An 18,907-nucleotide genomic window follows, 5' to 3' on the forward strand; every position below is an offset into this window, starting at 1 on the left:
CCAGTTACTCTTATCTGATTGGTCCAATAAACACATCATACCCAAGACATTAATCTTCATTTAGTTCAGGATCATTGTTGCTGTCGGAATGGTATTTTTAACATACACATACAGTACATTTTTTTTATTAAAAAATAACAACTTAATTTAAAACATGCTCCTTTCATAAGCTGTGTTCCTTTAGGCTAGACTCAGACTTAATTTCTGTTTTTCTCTTTTCACAGAAGCGCTGCATGATGCTATTCGATTGAATCATCACCCAGCAAGCAATTTTGCGTTTAAAAGACGTCTATCAGACGTCTAAATATAGCCTAGACGTCTAGGCTAAAACGAGGCTAAATTTGGGCTATCAGTGAAACATGCCTCCCAACTGCATTCCTCAAGTCCAACTCTGTTGCTGCCATGAAGTTGGTCATCACAGCATCTGCCAAATAAGAAAGAAAAAAAAAAGCACAAGAAAAGCTTGACATAATTTTTTACTTTAATTACACTAATTGTGACAGGGAGTCATTCTCTTTTGCTTGTATGCCTACTAAAAACAAAAATGATATATATATATATATAGTGTATCACTATTCAGTGTGTTAAAAAAGAGAGAAGCTCTCTGGCAAATGTTGTGTGTTTATACCCATACCTCTAATGACCTATACTTAACCGAGACGTTGAAATGATGGCTATTGCTTGCTGGGTACCCAGTCAGATTTTGCTACTCCCCAATAAAAGAGTGGGTAGTAGCCTACAATTCGACAATGAAAAATGCTACCTATAAAATTATGGTTTATTAACGTCTACACCTACCCTTACAGTAATGGAAATACAGTAATGATGTGGTTGTAGCTAGAAGGGATACAGCTACAGGAAACCAACAATAAATTTTTTTTTTTTACCTATTAGATTGTGTTTTATTAAAGTCTACACCTATCCCAACCCTAAACCTACCCTTACAGTAATGCAGATACATTAAATATTGTTATTCAGTGTGAGGAAAAAGGACGCGATATCGCATGCGCAGTAAACCCTGGTAGGACAGTCTGACGGGTAGGATAAAATGTCAGGACACCGGAACTGGCCTGAGTGTATTTTGCTATCTGGGTAGCCTACCCCGTTTACCAAGTTCAATAAGGGGCGGGGCTATTGTTATCGGATGCTGATGGGTCTGTCTACTCTACAGCAAGCCTGCTCGACTCTTCACTATCTCTCAAGGATAAACGCACTGCTAAAGTGTCACTCACATATTTTTTTGAAAAGCCGCGATTCTCACTTGTCTCTCTGTTAGTTTAGTGTGTTTTTGTGAGATATTCGCAGTTGTAGCCACTTAGGTGCGGCTCATGAATGACGAAAACAGTGGAGATTAGAGGAACCGAATTATATCTTGCCTAAATCTTCATTGATTATCTGTATTAGCTGCATTCGGAATCTACACAGCTCTACAAAAACAAACAGAGAATGTTACTACAGTCTCTTTTCTTATTGCTTTTGGACGGTAAGTGGATTTCTGTTTTTGAAGTTGAAATTACTTTTGGTTTTGTTTTAAACATCAATGCAAGCACCGTTATGCATTCCAATCCCACTTGAATCAGTCGCCGTCGACATCTGCTGAAAATGTATGTATATGTTCACGCGCACATCCTGTGTTCTGCAGCAAGACGCAGTAGAAAATGTTTAATGTGGTTTAATGTACCAAGGTAAATGGAGAACCAAATTCAGCCTACCTACACTTTATTGGCGAATACTATATACAGTCGAGCAGATAATTCCGCACTTTGTATGCAATTGTGTTAACATAAATAAATAATAAAAACTGTCAAGAAAATGTGGAATGTGTCTGTATTAATACAGTGGGTTTGATGACATATGCAATATTAGCAGTGGAGAGGTGTTCAGCACCAACTGACAAAATTTCATTTGCTGCTGATTGACATTTTATTTCACATTTTGTTGAAAGAATCTTGGCATGCAGCTGTGATAATGTATAGCCTATGTTGAATATTGAACACTGCAAGATACAGAAGATTAAGTATTAAGTAAAATAATCTTAAATGGAAAGCAGAGAGAGCACCACTTCCATCATATTTACCCCAAATTGTTTAATTGACATAATGCCTTCACCATAGGCTAGATGAGTATGTATAGATAATTTTCAATTATATATTTGACTTTCTGTGGACTGAATAAAGTCTATGCATCACAGATCTCTAGGGTTTGAAGGTTTACTATGGAAACATGTTTTCACCAAGGATAAAAAAAAAAAAAGATAATTGCAACTTTTTATATCACAATTATGACTTTTTCCCCCTCAAAATTGCAAGTTTACATCCCACAATTCTGACTTTTGCTTTTCTTAAAAATGTACAAGATATAAATTTGCATTTAAGAAATAAAGTCAGAATTGTGCGATAGTATAAATTCAGAATTGCAAGAAATAAAATTAGAATTTTAAGACATAACTCGCAATTCAGAATTTTTACTCATAATTGAAAATTTATATCTTACAATTCTGACTTTTTTCTTAGAATTGCAAGATATTAACTTGTTATAAAGTTATAAAGTCAGAATTGCGCAATATAAACTTGCAATTGTGAAAAATAAAGAATTTTAAGGCAAACTCGCAATTCTGACTTTTCACAGAATTGGAAGATATAAACTCAAAATAGAGGGTAACACTTTACTTGAAGGGGTGTGCATAAGACTGACATGACACCTTCATAATCAAGACATGACACATGTCATGGATATGAAGGAGGTTTTATGCATGTTTATGACAACTGTCATTAAGTGTCATTCGCTCAGTTATGTAAATTTTAATGCAAAGATGATATTATTTGACCTAACCCTAACCTACCCCTACCCCTACCCTTAGCCCATAACAAAGACATCTCAAACAATGTCATCTTTGCATTAAAAATTACATAACAGCGAATTACACTTAATGACAGTTGTCATAAACATGCATAAAAAACCTTCATATTCATGACATGTGTCATGTCATGATTATGAAGGTGTCATGTCAGTCTTATGCACACCCCTTCAAGTAAAGTGTAACCAAATAGGGTGCTATTGTGAATTGCAGGATATAGGCCTGAACCCGCAATCTTGCCTTTTTTCACAATTGCGAGTGTATTCTGACTAAAAATTCACAATTGTGAGTTTATATCATGCAATTCTGAGAAAAAGTCAGAATTGTGAGTTTATATCATTAAACTGTGAGAAAAGACGTTAGAATTGCGAGATGCAAACTGACAATTGTGAGAAAAAAAGTCAGAATTGTGTGATTATTTTTTATTAATTGCCCAAAACAAGCTTCCATAAGCTTAGGTTTCCTAAACAACGTCACTCTTTAAGTTAGCAGTCTTTTTCTCCATTAACAGACAGTTGATCTGATAAGTGAAATAAAAGATTTCAAAATTTAGCCTAACATACACTAGTATGTTTACATCTGTGCTGGTAATAAACACAGTTCAGTCAGTGTTGAAGGTTACAGTGATGTTTAGCTAATGTGACGTAACCCTTTTGGACCACACTATCTGCCACATTGAAGAACTTATGGTTACAATAATTATCACTTTTATATTTTAATTTTCAAATTTTTGTATCATAATCTGAACAGTAATGCAGTATCTGTCTCAGACAGTGTTTTCATTTGAAATGGAGGTCACTAGTATATCTATAATTGTTCATTTATGTTCTGCAGGTGCGTTTGGTGCAGAAACAGATGAGACAGTGTCAGTAATGGAGGGAGATTCTGTTACTCTGCACACAAATCTTACTGAAGTACTGAACGATGATACTATACTGTGGCTGTTTGGACCTAAAGACTCCATCATATCTCAAATAACAAGACAGCGTGATCTGACTTCATTTTATGTCACTGATGATGGGAGATTCAGAGACAGATTGCAGGTGGATCAGAAGACTGGATCTCTCACCATCAGAAACACCAGAATCAAACACTCAGGACAATATAAACTCACCATCTCTAGAAAAAAGACTAAGACGAAGATATTTAATATTACTGTCATTGGTTAGTCACTTGCTGTAAAACTGTACTGTAAAAGCAGTGTTAAAATATTCCAGCTCTGATTTGGTTTGTTTTCCTGGTGTGGTTGGTGAGACAGATGGAGTGAAGTCAGTGTCAGTGATGGAGGGAGATTCTGTCACTCTACAGAGTGATGTTTCTGAAGTACAGAGAGATGATCTGATCGTGTGGAGGTTTGGCGATAAAGGCATCCTCCTGGCTAAAATTGATGTGGAAACTAACGAGACCTCATTAAACGATGCTGATGAGAGATTCAGAGACCGACTAAAGCTCGATGAAGCTAGATCTCTGACTATCAAGAAAACCAGAACCACAGACTCTGGACTTTATGAAGTACAGATCAGAGGCAGCGAGAGCTCACAGCGATTCCTTCTTTCTGTCAGTGGTGAGTCTTTATAAAGCAAGCATTTCAAAGTATTGACAGACTTTAGTTAGGTCAGCATTTAGATACTTGAACCAATTAGGAATACTTGGTGTTTGATTAACTTATTCAACTGTTATATGGTTACAGATACAAATAATTGACAGGACTGGGTGATATGATGATATGATGCTTTTCAAATGAGATTTTATTATATAGTTTAAATCGCACAAAAGTTTTCAGTCGATTTCAGTGTTGTTATTGTTAAATAAGCCTAGAATTATTAAAAAGTGTTTTGGTAGTTGAAATAAAGCTGAAATAAAATAAATGATATACGTTTAATGAACCCCCCCCCACACACACACAAAATTGGTTTAGAAACAATATTCACTCAGAAATTGCTAGTAAATTTCACAAGCACTTACAAAAAATGGCAAGTATCACATTGAATTCAACATAAAATGTGGAAAAATGTAAAAAGTACTCCAGTAATCTTGGTTTTATTTACAACTTTTACAACAGTGTAGCTGAAATAAATAAGTTTAAGCTTAAGTCTTAAAATAAATAAATCTTGAAATTAAAATAATTAAAAGCTATATTAAAACTAAAAGAAAAAAAAAAAGACAAAAAGCTTACTAAATTACTAAAAACATAAACTAAAATTAAAAATGCAAATATAAAAATAAAATATTTCACTGCAGTGACCAAAGGACTTAATTTGTATATTTATTTATGATCTTTTCAGTATTTTCAGATAATCACAATCACTGTATAAGAATCAGAATAAGAAAGAGCTTTATTGCCAAGTATGTTTACACACACAAGTCTGTCTTTAGCTGTTCCAGGTTCAGGTCTGTCTCCAGGTTTTATAGCAGGGATTGTTTTTGCTGCTCTGCTTGTGGCTGCAGTTGTAGCTTCTGTTGTGATTCACTATCGCCACAAGATCTCTGAACTAGAAAAACAAGTGGGTGAGTATTACAGCTGATACAGCAAGATAAACAATTAAACAAGGAGTATATGATTTGTGCACATGCATGTTTTCATGTGGCTCTAAACTTGTTCATAAATTTTTATTTTTTAAATCAAAATTCCTGCATGAAAATGTTCATATACCAAATTTACACACAAATATTTGCTTTATTGAACGACCCTGATTCTGAGTGCATACATTAACTTACCATACAAATAATGGCAGATTTCCTACATTGTCTCACTAAGTGTCATTAAATAGTTTGTATTTAAACGGATAGATCACCCAAAATTGAAAATTATCCCAGGACTTACTCACCTTCAAGCCATCCTAGGTGTATATGACTATCTTCTTTCAGAAGAACATAATCGGAGTTATATAAAAATATCCCGGCTCTTCCAAGCTTTATATTTTTTAATGTAACTCCAAATATGTTCGTCACTGTGGGTGCTTTCACACCTGTAGATCGATTGCTTTGTTCTGAAACAGGGATTAAAATGATTACAATGTTGCTTTTTATTCTTGGTGCGGTTTGCTTTCACACGGCAAAGTTTCTAAACGGACCAAAATTGTTAATACAAGTCACGTGCGAGTAAACTGTCCTCTCATTGGTCAAAGTTCCACGGTTTATTTTCTAGAATTTCGCTCATAGCTGTCATCCGTCAAGATGGAACGACAACAGCTTCGAGGGCTTATTGTTGTTGTTTTTTTGTAACTGTCATTATATTAATTTATCATTTTGAACAGGAGTCCCAGATTCGTCGGGAAAACATTTTTAAAATGCACCTAACAGTTACTACGAAGAAGAGCAATAAGACGGCATTATAAAATGAAAAGGTGTGCTTTGATTTTGAATGGCGAAGACGTGCTCACCCACAGACATCGCCTGAGTCCCAATGTGCAAACTATCCATCCTAAATTCTATGTGATATTAGTAATTTTCAATACTATTTAGGGCAGATAGGGTGGATAGTATGCACATTGGGACGCCGGGACCGTCTACTGCTTTTCACGGAACTTACGTAATTACCCATCATACATTGGAGAGCTATAGCCTGGTTCGTTGGATCGGATTGCTTTCTCACTACAACCGAACCGCTCCAGAGTTCGTTTTCAATCGAGCCGAGACCATCTCGTTCAGGCGATCTCGGACCGATTGTTTTGGCACGGATCTGAGCGCGATTGCCGTGTTCACATATGCCCAAACGAACTGAGCTAAGGGGGAAACGCGCCAGGTTCCGAAACAACGGGCCAGGTGTGAAAGCACCCATATACACCTATGTAGCATCTGCATAGGATCACTGATGATCATGCGCACACATAAATACATTTTCTTTATTTAGGGCATAATTAAGCTGTTACAAAATGTAAATGGCCATTCCACCAAATATGGATGTGACTGGGGGACCATCAGAAGACCCCTACCCGAACTCTCCTTTAGACACACGCCTTCTGACCTTCATGGCACTTTACTCACTAATTAACTTTGTTTGAATTACCCGCGGCACAACTCCTTCCCGGAAGACTAGCAAGGACCAACTCCAGCATGCTACGCTTGAACTTCCCTGATTTTTCAGACTCTCATTCCGCATCAAAGTCAATGCAAGTGAGAAAGCTATCCTTCTTGGCCAGGAGAATAATCTTTCTTTGAATTGATTGACAAGATTGTACTATCAGTTCAGTGGATGAACAGATCATTCGGTTTTAAAATGAATTCTGCTACAGTTAATCCTAAAGGTATATAAATATTAATAATTAATTATGAGTTATGAATAATTATTAATATTTTCTCCTTTGAGCTAATTTGCTACACCTAAGATGGCTTGAGGGCGAGTAAATCAAGGGATATTTTTAATTTTTAATTTCCCTTTAAATAATTTCATAACATTACTTCTGCAATTGCAGTTTTTGTATAAATACATGCTGCCTGCAGCTTTCAAGCCAACTTTATCATATTTGATACACACATTTTTAAGGACAACAGTTAAACAGTATAAAAGCACCTTATGTCACAAAGTGAAAATGATGTATAATCTCTTTGTAAAGTTTAGCTTGATCTCATGAACACATTTCACTGCAGAACCAATTGAAGAGGAGAAAGTGTCAATGGCAGATGGAGATTCTGTCACTCTGAAGACTAAAACTGTCCTAAAGGAAGATGATAAGGTACAGTGGTGGTATCACGATGACAACGATCTCATTGCTGAAATCAATGGAGAGACCAATGGGATATTTGATGGTTTTGATAAAAGATTCAGAAGCAAACTGGTGCTGAATGATAAGACTGGAGATCTCACCATCAATAACACCATGAGTAATCACTCTGGACTCTATATACTAGAAATAAGCAGCGAAACCAGAAGAATCAACAAGAGATTCATTGTCACTGTCAAAAGTGAGTAGATCAATGATACTGCACTGTGTGAACAGATTAGATCATCTCAATTTAAGACAAAGTGCAATGAAATTTGAATTACTTTTTTAAATTTTTTTTTATCAGGAGTCCAAGCAAAAACACAACAATTAAAAAATAAAACTCTGCAGCTGTATGATTAATGAGGTTGAAAATTGGTATGCATCTTCTTTGGTGGATGAGATCTTAACATATCCTCTACTATGAATTAGATACTTAAAAAAAAACGTCTGCCAGAAGATTTTCAGTGGCTAATAACATCAAATCTGGATGGCCTGCCAATACAAAAATAGATATATTTGTACATTGTGTGAAAATGAATGTGTTCCGAATTTTGAATTGAAGATTGAAAATCGGCCTCAAGGTGGCACTATAATAAGCACCCGTGTGTGACAGAATAAAAATTCTTTCTTCTGAATCCTTGCTTTAAGCCTGAACAATATTAAATTATTTTTTTTATGATTATCTAAAAACTTCATCCTACATTCTAATTTGTATAAATAACTATTTTTCGAACTCCTTCTAGGTTGTTTGTCAGACCTTCACCAAACTTTGCACACATCAGCTCTAGACCATGCTTGCAAAACCTTTAAGAGATAAACGTTTAGCCACAGAATGAGGATTGTTTTAAACCTTTTCTATCGGTTTCCATCCATTTGAATGGAAATAAATGCATTCATCTAGTTCATTTGTATAACTATGGTTTTCTTATAGTAGGCCTTTTTTTTATCAATTGTGTACATATAATTCTGTGAAATGATTATAGGTAATTTAAATTTAATATACCCCAATAAAACACATTTTTCAATTTGCCTGACAATATTACATACAGTATATTGCTGTCCATTTAAAAATGGATATAAAATTGTATTTGTCCTTTTCAAGATAACATATATCACAAAATTTCTATAAAGACACTCATTTACTGTTGTGGTATAATAAACCAAACTGCAAGCATAACGTTAGAAGGCAACTCATATTATAGAAATAGATTATAAAAATGAAAGGGGCCTTGAGATAAATGCTTCAGATAAATAAGGTTATCTGTAGCAAATTATATCTTTGCATTTATTTGAAATTGTCCTGTGACATCCAATGACATGATTTATATACATTTAAAATGTTAAATATAAGTCCACACATATACCACATATATAATGATCACATTCCTTACAACAGTAAACATTTTTATACAGGTTTATTTTAACATCTCTTTTAATCCAACATTAAGAGGAAGTGATTTTCTTTGGACATCAGTGAAGATTCAAGATAAATATCCATTGCGTCAAATGGGCTACTACAGCATAATCTACTTCTATTATATTTTTATATATCTTCCTTGACAGGATGAGATTGTCAAAGATAAGACTAACAAAACAAAATGAAAATGAAGTCATCTACGAATATGCCAAACTGAGTTAGAATTTTATCTAAATGCAAACTAAACTAATTAGAATTTTTCTCTCCTGTATTTCTGTTTCTGTGTGTTTTGACATGTAGTGATGAAAGTGTCAGTGGCGAAGGGAGGTTCTGTCACTCTACAGACTGATACTAAAATACAGAGAGCTGATGAGATAATGTGGACGTTTGGAGCTGAAAACTGTCTTGTTATTAAAGCGGATTCAGGAACGACTATTGGTAAGAGATTCACAGGCAGACTGAAGCTGGACAAGAAGACTGGAACTCTGATCATCAGAAAAATAGAAACCGCAGACTCTGGACATTTTAAACTACAGATCATCAACAGTGAAAAGACCACATTCAGGAGATTCAAGGTGACTGTCACTGGTGAGTAGAACAATATTTATTTCAACAGCTAAATAATTATTTACACAATACACAAAAATTTAAAAATAAAGGTTCTCTATGGGCATTGATGGTTCCCTGAAGAACAGTTAACATCCACGGAACTTTCTATTGGACAAAAGGTTCTTTATAGGTTAAAATGGTTCCATGAAATGTCACACTAGAGCAATATAACAAAATTAATCCCAACAGGAACAGTTTGTGTTCAGTTTGTCAATCAATAAAAAGACAAAACACCATAGAAGTATTATAGTTAAATAGTCCTTAAGTCTTAAAGGGGTCATATGATGCTATTTTAAAGATCATTATTTTGTGTATTTGGTGTAACAGAATATGTTGACATTCTTTAATGTTCAAAAAACACATTAGTGAGGAACAGACTAAAATCTTCCCTTCTAAAAATATTCCCCTCCATCTACTACATCTTCTGAAGCCAACACTAAAATGATAGTCTCAATAATTTTTGTAAATAATAGACCAAGATATCATATTGTAAAAATATGTTCTGGCGCTCACTGAGTCTTGATTTTTGTCTTTGACTTTCTGTAATTTTCAGTATAATTAGGAGCTCTCATCTTCTTTGTGATTGTGTAGCTGTAACATTATCCATATGTAGATGTACATGCAAAATTGTTTCTTTTTCTCTTTTCAGTTTCTGTGATTGTCTGTATTTTCTTTCAGAATCCACAGTAAAACAAGTGAATGAATCAGCGACTGTAAAGATGCCGCTGTTGAACCAAGAGGATGTGGATGGAGTTAATGGGTGATAAGTCGTGCCCACCAATATTAATCACTGTGACATCATCAGCATTTGAGCTCAACAACATTTTTCTGATTTTATGAAAGGGAAAAATGAACCAGTGTGTTGTTGAGCCGTTAAACTCAGCAACATGTAAAACTTTTTTAGATGGCAGGGAAAGGCGCATGAAACTCTTTCATAATTAACTAAACAACTGGATACACATCTCACTTAGTTTCTTAAAGGGGACATAACACAAACAGTTTCGGCCAGTCTCATGTTAATCTTGAGTACCTATAGTAGTATTGCATCCTTCATATCTCTTTCAAAGTTTTTATTTTTATCAGATTAAAAATAAAAAATACAAAGAAAGATACAGCTTTAGGCTTCTCTCCAAAAACAGCCGAGCTCCTGGAGGCGTGCCATGGGCAGAGCTAAAGGGTCACGAGAGCGTTTGTGTTTTTTACATACTCACGCGCCGATTGTCAACAAAACACAGAAGTTTGATGTAGTTTTACTTACCGCCTGAGGTTCCGACTCATGACCGGGATCTTTTATCGCTGGGACCACTCCATCTTTCAGTATCAAACGATCTGCAAATTCAGCGAACTTTCTGAAACGTATCTGATCCTGGAAGGAGTGTATTTGGCACAGAAATACTCCGTCATACGTCCAACTCGTTTTTTGAAACTTTGGCCATGTTTAGCATGAGAATCCAACTGTTTAACAATGTAAATAACTCAGAATGCATGAAAAAGCATTAAACCCCCACCCCTTAAAATAATACTATAGTTTGACACTGAAGACAGAAATATGTTAAACTGAGATACTCCTACAGACACTTAATTTTTTTCTTAATGTAAAGAACATTTTAAAAAATATGTTAAGAACCTTTCATTGATGTCTATGGACATTAAATGTTCTTCAATATATGACAGTAAAGAACAAATTTTAAAAAATGATTTATGTAGGTTTGCCTTCTTTTTAATCAATGTATTTATTCAAATCTTTTCACATATGATATGGGGGAAAATATATGTATATACACATACTGTTACTGTTTTATGTCTTTTGTAGTGTGCTTTGTTGACTTCAAGTAAGATAAGAAAATATGAAAGAATATCTAGGTTTATCGTGAAGCAGTCATTTTTTATTGCATGTATTTTTGTATAATAACCCCTGATAGAAATACATTTAATATCCCACAGTTATTAACTTTCTATGTGCAATGTTTGATGATAACCACAAAAATTCTGTAATTCTGTAATTCCAATTAAATATTTTTTTAAACAGCAACTATGTTTCTCTATTGTTAAATTTAATGTTAAAAATTGTAGCAATATTTACAGTGCACTGCCTCTTCTTCTATAGCATTTAAGTCAAAATTTAGAGAAAAGAAGGTGTGGTGATATGGTATGAGAATTTCAGTGCACACAATATAAAACAGATCAAAATGGCACAGTATGGAAGAATATATGGAGGACAATTTTTTTTTATATGCTTAAACGATGGGGTGGAACAGGGTTTAGTGTAAGTGATCAAATGAATTTGTGTTGGATATCATTATTCAATAATCTGCATGGTAGGATTAGAAGTGCAAAGAAGCGTAGCAGCAAAAAGTTTTAGGATTACGTAATCCCTGTTATTTTAGAAGGCAACAAGACGCTGGGTCATGGTGTCTTAACACAGACCGCAGGTATAGCCTCAGCTCAGAGCAGGTCTCGTGCTGAAAATTTATCGTCTGCCGAAAATTTGCCGTCCGTAGGAGCGCGAGCACCAAGTTAAAGCTGTATCGCCCCAGTTTCTACATGTATATCGCTGCTTTTATCACCTTTAAATGGCCAATACAACCCATAAAATGCAGTTTTACACTTGCCAAAACGTGATTACAGACTCTACTTGTTGAGTGAACTGTTCTTTCTGCCTCAAAATGACTTGATCTAAATTCTAAAGACAAGAACTTAATAAATATTTTCAGCCATCAAACCAACTTACTTAGCTCATAACCATAAAGATAAGTCTTCAGATGTACTCTGCCTTAATTCAGCAGATATACAGTATGTACATGATTTCTCATTACAGGTACATATTTAGAAGTACTCTTGTGTCATGTATCCTACAGACATATCTTGCATAAATGAAACATAGGATATTTTAATAAATGCTGAGTCAGAACAACACAATGATATAAACTATATACAACTACATACAATATACAAGTGTATCTACATTACACAGTAGTAGTGTGTTCATTGGCATGCTTCGCAAATACATTTTTTCGTCCTCCTTGTGCAGGGCCTCTTGGCGCAGCTCCTGTGATACCACCGGTGAGCGTGATTTCACCAAGTACAACATGTTCCTGGATCAACATCCTTGTTGATCCTGGAACAACATTCCAATTAACCAATCAGAATTGAGGGATAACTTTTCAGGAAATGTCTGTTTTAAGCTTACGATCAGGGTTAGGTGCTTCTACACCCTTGTTAATCAGCTATCATTTCACACTGATTTTAGGAATAAATTATGGATAGGTTTAGGGGTAGAGATTGGGTTTAGTCTATATTTTTGGACAGTAATGTTGATCCAGGAACATGTCTTACTTGGCAAAATCACGGCGACCGATACCACCGTAGGCAGATGTCACAGCCAATCTGAATTAGACAAAAGAGGAATCCAAAAAAATGATTGTGAAATGTATACAATAGTATTAGTAATTGTTTAAAATGACTCAGCTTACTACTACTGTGTAATGTAGATACACTTGTATATTGTATATAGTACACCTGAAGACTTATCTTTATGGGTATGAACTAAGTTAGTTGGTTTGATGGCTGAAAATATTCATTAAAGTCTTGTCTTTAGAATTTAGATCAAGTCATTTTGAGGTAGAATGAACAGTTCACTCAATAAGTAGAGTATGTAATCACTTTTTGGCAAGTGTAAAACTGCATTTTATGGGTTTTATTTGCCATTTAAAGGTATTTCAACAGGTAAAAATGACTGAATGAGCTATAATCTGTCAAATATAACAACCATGAATGAAATCAAGTCATTTTTAGGCAGAAAGAACAGTTCACTCAATAAGTAGAGGCTGTAGTCACTTTTTGGCAAGTCGAAAACAGCATTTTATTGTCCAATTTAAAGGTATTTCAACTGGTAAAAAAGGACTGAATCAGCTATAATCTATCAAATATAACAACCATGAATGAAATCAAGTCATTTTGAGGTAGAAAGAACAGTTCACTCAATAAGTAGAGTCTGTAATCACTTTTGGCAAGTGTAAAACTGCATTTTATAGGTTTTATTTGCCATTTAAAGGTATTTCAACAGGTAAAAATGACTGAATGAGCTATAAGCTGTCAAATATAACAACCATGAATTTAATCAAGTCATTTTGAGGCAGAAACTACATGTTACTTCATATTTCACCTGTTAAAAAGGACTGGATTGGTTGGCACAAATCAAGTAAAATAGGCTTCTATTATTGCCTATAATCACATAATATCATGCCAGATTACACTATAAACGGCAAACACTTCTTTGGCCACAATTTAGATTATTCCGTTACAAGAAAGAGTTTCTTTGTTATTAGCATGGACATAAGGTAATGTGTATTTGCAGGTTATGGCCATTTGATCCTGATAAAAGCAGCCGTAGACGTGTAGAAACTGGGGCGATTCACAAATTTACCTGCAAATGTATCACGTGAAATCAGTGAATCACATATCCACACAACTGCTATTTGAACTGTATCCTTTATGACGTTATAAACGAACAGATATAACAAAAACAAGCTCCACGCTATTGTAAAACCAAATCTTTATTTAAAAAAATTCACCAAAAATGTACACCAACTGCCTCTGTGATATTCATTTCAAGGATACTGAGAGCTTATAATAGCTGTGCAAGGAACAGGAAAGGTGCACAGCATCAGTTGATGTTTTGCTTTATATCTGGACATATATGGAACTCATCCTTCTGCTCAATTCATACTGTTGGTCTGATTTTACAAGAGTCTGATGGTAATGTTTAGTCTCTTCTGTTCTGATCAGTTCACTTCGTGTTGATCTGATGTCATAAACCAGCACAGCAACTGTAGCCACGCCCAACAAAGCAGAGAGAACCAATCGGATCATAGCTTCAGTGAAACTACAACAGTGGATGTTGTCTGAAAAAAGAAAAACGCTGAATCAGGATTGTGCATTTAAGTCTCTTTTAAACAGACTTACAAGTGCCAGTTTTGTGGGTTATTATTAGGAGTTCAAGCATCTACTGGGAAGGCAACGTGTGCAAATTTGATTGTCTGCATGCACACTTTCCTTGCTTAGCCAAATAACATTATCTATGACTGTAGAATATAGGCAATTCTAAACTGTTTTTTTATTCACTCCTAAAAATGTGTGTGATTAGGTGATTCATTCTCCATGATCATTTACTAATGTTTTTAGAGCAGCCCTGGGCACTGGGGGCACCGAAACACCCCCCCCCCCCAACGGCTCCCACACACCAGACACCAGATTCACTTCTTTGTCACTCATCTGCAGTCTGTTCTCTATTCCTGTAAACTCTGACAAAAAAGCAACCAAATGCGCCAATATCCATAAACCATAAATCCCAAGGAATGCATGAGCTGTTCATACATATACCTTGAATGCAATGTAATTTCACTTTGGATAAAGCATCTGCCAAATGCATGAAGGCAAGTTTTAATTGGTGTATGCAGTCCCTTATAGGCCAATCACCAGCAGAAATATGAATAATATGTACCGCACAAATGCAATGAATATGTGTGGGGTTTTGACTTCAATCAGGCCACTAAAATAACTGGATTTCAGAGTGAAAAACTAAAATCACACTGATTTGCTTGAACACGTCTGACAGAGTTCGGCTTTGTAAATAAATGGTAATATCATCAGTTACGTACCTGAACTTGGCTGATGGAGTTCAGTATAGTTGTTATTCTCAGTTTGATTGACAGTTGAATTGTTCACCACAGAGCTGGATGTCACACGATTTGAGCTTGATGAACTTTCTGATGATAAAGAATTTCGTGGAGTCTCTGGTAATGACAGATGATACTGTGACGTTAGTCTCATCACACACACTTCTGATCTTTATTTACAAAAAAAATATTTCAATGCAGTTAATATGTACCGCACCAATGCAATGAATATGTGTGGGGTTTTGACTTCAATCAGGCCACTAAAATAACAGTGGATTTCAGAGTGAAAAACTAAAATCACACTGATTTGCTTGAACGCGTCTGACAGAGTTCGGCTTTGTAAATAAATGGTAATATCATCAGTTACGTACCTGAACTTGGCTGATGGAGTTCAGTATAGTTGTTATTCTCAGTTTGATTGACAGTTGAATTGTTCACCACAGAGCTGGATGTCACACGATTTGAGCTTGATGAACTTTCTGATGATAAAGAATTTCGTGGAGTCTCTGGTAATGACAGATGATACTGTGACGTTAGTCTCATCACACACACTTCTGATCTTTATTTACAAAAAAAATATTTCAATGCAGTTAAAGCAGCTAATATCATAAAATGAGGATGTAAGGAATATTGAAAATAATAGAAAAGAAACATTGAAAAATGTTACAATGCCAAATATATAATTCAAATGAAGGTTAGTGCAAATTAAACCATAATGTTCTACTCACCATAGACTGTAACATTAAAACTCTTGTATTTGGTCTCTTCGCCGCCAATTGTGAGTTGATAAAGTCCAGAGTCTGTGGTTCTGGTGTTTGTGATGGTCAGAGATCCAGTCAGACCCAGTTTCAGTCTGTCTCTGAATCTTCCATCAGCACTATCATAGGTTGAGATGGTTTGCGTAAGCCTGTTAAATTCAGCTATTCTTGTGCTTTCAAACATCCACTGTATCAACAAATATTTCTGTACTTCAGTAACATCAGTGTTTAGAGTGACAGAATTTCCCTTCATCACTGATATTCTCCTCACTGCATCGGTCACATCTAGAAAGCAAACAGAAACATATTTTGTCACAGACTAAAGGCCCGTTCACACCAAGAACGATAACTAAAAAGATAACCATAACAATAACTACATTAACATAAAATGACAAAATAAGGCTGATCAGTATAATTAAAACAGAACTTTTATTATTATCTTTAATAAAATATAGACACAAATTGAGGATCTGAGGCACACATGGCCCATTAAATCAATTCATGGACAACACAGCCCATTAAGGGCACCAGGGATTTGGCCCCAATCTAGACTACATCCCTACAATAAATAGCATTTATACAAGGTCTGTGCTGTTGAAGATTTGCAAGCTTGCAGAACTCGTACATTGGTTCTGAAATGATTTGTTCCTCATTAATGGACTCAAGCAATTCTTCTTTTTGAGTGTCACGTGATATTTCTTAAGCGCTCGTTTTTGCATGCTAACAAAAGTGAAACATAAAGCATCCACTCTGTGGATCATCTGATTTAGTCTTATTCAGCTGACAAGTTAGTTTCGAAATAAATTGACATCAATATTAACATGTTTTCAGAGGCATTTAACTAATTTAAGATGGTTTATTTGTATATTTCTAGATGAATTCCTTCAGGAAAAGTACTCACCACACTCCAAAACTAACAAATGCAATTACCCTAACGTTACTTCTATAAAGATATGTCTGAGAAACTTAACCATGTATTTACTACGAATAATAATAATAATAATAATAATAATAAATCATGGTTATTGTAGTTATTCCATGGTAACCACAAATTAACCATGGTTTTGGTACAAAAACCATAGTTTAACTATGGTATTTTTGTGATTACACAAATGGAAATCAATACGCCAAAAATGGTTTTATTATAATACGAACATGGTTAATTTTTGTAAGCAGTAAACAACGAGCTTACAAGAATAGAATAAGTCATAAAAATTCATTCATAACTTACCAACCAGACGACACAAGCACAAACAGAACAAAACAAAAGCGTTAACCATATTCCCTGGCCGTTTGTCAACCACTAACGCTGTGAATATCTGAAAATGTCCCGAGTTTTGTCTCTACATGTCGTCATTGCCCGGAGAGCTTGGTCGCTAGTAGGCGTTCCCGCTTCAGGTTGCCTAGTAACGTTTATGAGTGACAGAAGTGGATGTCATGTTGTTAACATTGAATACGATTTCTTATTTTTCAAGGGGAATATCGTATATAGAATAAAATAAGTCCATAATATCAAACATGAACTAGAAATAACGTGCTCTTTAAAGATTGTTAATTTAGAACACACTCATCAAACAGACGAAATATGAGTCGCGCATTGTAAAGGAATTTGAGGTATGATGGGATAATAGACCTACTTCTGTAAATAAACATAATATAAATGAACATACTATATGTAATACACCAATAGCGATTAAATGACGACAGATGAATGAATGTGACAAATTTAGCTACTTTTTTTGGGAACCATTTAAATAGAAATCGTAGGAAAAAAATGAAGGGAAGTCCCTATTATTAAATGCAATAGATATAAATATCTGCGATTTAAAAAAAAAAAAAGATGATCAACTAGATTTCAGTTAAAGGGGTCATATGATGCGATTTCAAGTTTTCCTTTCTCTTTGGAGCAGTGGCGGTTCGTGGGTTTTAAAATAGAGGAGGCACACTAATTGTAACGTTATTGGTTATTGTAACGTCTGGGATCCCTGCCGATTATTATTATTATATTATTTGCTTAACCACTTTAAAATGGCCTTTTGGTTGCTTTTAGTCAGAAAACGTAAAGAAAAGGCCATGCATACAGCAAGATAATATAATTTCACTTATCTGGCCTATCACTTGAAGCAAACATCCATCCCTTCTTAAAAGTCTGTGTTAAAAGAGAGCTGACTGTTGCGCCATTTAATTAAGCTGACTGCTGTAGCCTATATCCAGCTTAGCGACACAACGCAGAAAACACACCGCTACAGAGGCACGAGAGCTCCGCGCTCCCCTGGCCTCCACCTACCCTTCTCTATCACCTAGCGGTTGTAATTACATCAGCAGATTCGGCACATTCGCGATAGAAAAGCGGCGCTTTTGCTGCTTCCCAGTCTGCATGAGACGTCACAGCGGTAGGTCGCATAAGTTTTGCAGTGATTCAATTAGGGCCGTATTTCATGTAACGGATGAATTCACATGATGTATCTGTATGATTGTGATCCAAAGACCCTATGTGATGCACATGATTATTTTTCTTTATTTAAGTTTCTTTTTAATATCTGTAATCTTCTCTTTCTCAGCGTCGTGCATTGCTACGAGAAAGAGAGAGAGCGCGAGAGAGAGAGCGCGAGCGAGTGAGAGAGCGCGCGAGAGAGAGCGTGAGAGAGCGCACGAGAGAGCGAGAGAGAGAGAGAGAGGGGGTCACATCACAGTGGACCTTTTTTGCGGGCCTGTGTCTTTAAATGCAAATGAGCTGCTGCTCCCCACCCCCTTTTCTAGAATAGAGCTGCGCCTTTACAGCTCCTATCTGCTAAAAACATCTGTTTTGGTTCTGATTATCATGTTTATCGCACTGAAATCATGCGTTTTAAACCATATGAGTTTAAACTTCTGATATAAGG

The 18,907-nt window shown here is 35.4% G+C and overlaps 2 protein-coding genes across 2 annotated transcripts; one reads left to right on the plus strand and one right to left on the minus strand.

Moving 5' to 3' along the window:
• Positions 1-1,296: 1,296 nt before the first annotated feature.
• LOC107653166 (uncharacterized) lies at positions 1,297-10,589 on the plus strand. Its single transcript, XM_016439811.1, has 6 exons — positions 1,297-1,483; positions 3,692-4,021; positions 4,059-4,421; positions 7,448-7,762; positions 9,281-9,568; positions 10,268-10,589. Exons 1-6 carry the CDS (start codon positions 1,447-1,449, stop codon positions 10,351-10,353), a joined length of 1,419 nt encoding a protein of 472 aa, XP_016295297.1. The 5' UTR covers positions 1,297-1,446; the 3' UTR covers positions 10,354-10,589.
• A 3,602-nt stretch (positions 10,590-14,191) lies between these two features.
• LOC107653184 (uncharacterized) lies at positions 14,192-17,320 on the minus strand. The gene is made up of 4 exons (XM_016439849.1): positions 17,257-17,320; positions 15,996-16,310; positions 15,639-15,773; positions 14,192-14,493 (listed from the first exon to the last, which is right to left on the minus strand). The coding sequence occupies exons 1-4, from the start codon at positions 17,303-17,305 to the stop codon at positions 14,273-14,275; spliced, it is 720 nt and encodes a 239-aa protein (XP_016295335.1). The 5' UTR covers positions 17,306-17,320; the 3' UTR covers positions 14,192-14,272.
• Between the last annotated feature and the right edge of the window lie 1,587 nt (positions 17,321-18,907).

Source organism: Sinocyclocheilus anshuiensis, unplaced genomic scaffold (assembly GCF_001515605.1).
Source record: "Sinocyclocheilus anshuiensis isolate Anshui unplaced genomic scaffold, SAMN03320099.WGS_v1.1 scaffold211, whole genome shotgun sequence".
Taxonomy (NCBI): Eukaryota; Metazoa; Chordata; class Actinopteri; order Cypriniformes; family Cyprinidae; genus Sinocyclocheilus; species Sinocyclocheilus anshuiensis.

What these genes read in the sequence shown, in the direction of transcription:
- LOC107653184 (XM_016439849.1), bottom strand. Translation starts at nt 17,305, where the DNA reads ATGGTTAACGCTTTTGTTTTGTTCTGTTTGTGCTTGTGTCGTCTGGTT. An exon ending in TTTTAATGTTACAGTCTATG is followed by an intron (nt 15,774 to 15,995) that starts GTGAGTAGAACA and finishes TGTCATTACCAG; the next exon opens with AGACTCCACGAAATTCTTTA. An exon ending in ACTCCATCAGCCAAGTTCAG is followed by an intron (nt 14,494 to 15,638) that starts GTACGTAACTGA and finishes TTCTTTTTTCAG; the next exon opens with ACAACATCCACTGTTGTAGT.
- LOC107653166 (XM_016439811.1), top strand. Translation starts at nt 1,447, where the DNA reads ATGTTACTACAGTCTCTTTTCTTATTGCTTTTGGACG. An exon ending in ATTCCTTCTTTCTGTCAGTG is followed by an intron (nt 4,422 to 7,447) that starts GTGAGTCTTTAT and finishes ATTTCACTGCAG; the next exon opens with AACCAATTGAAGAGGAGAAA. An exon ending in ATTCAAGGTGACTGTCACTG is followed by an intron (nt 9,569 to 10,267) that starts GTGAGTAGAACA and finishes ATTTTCTTTCAG; the next exon opens with AATCCACAGTAAAACAAGTG.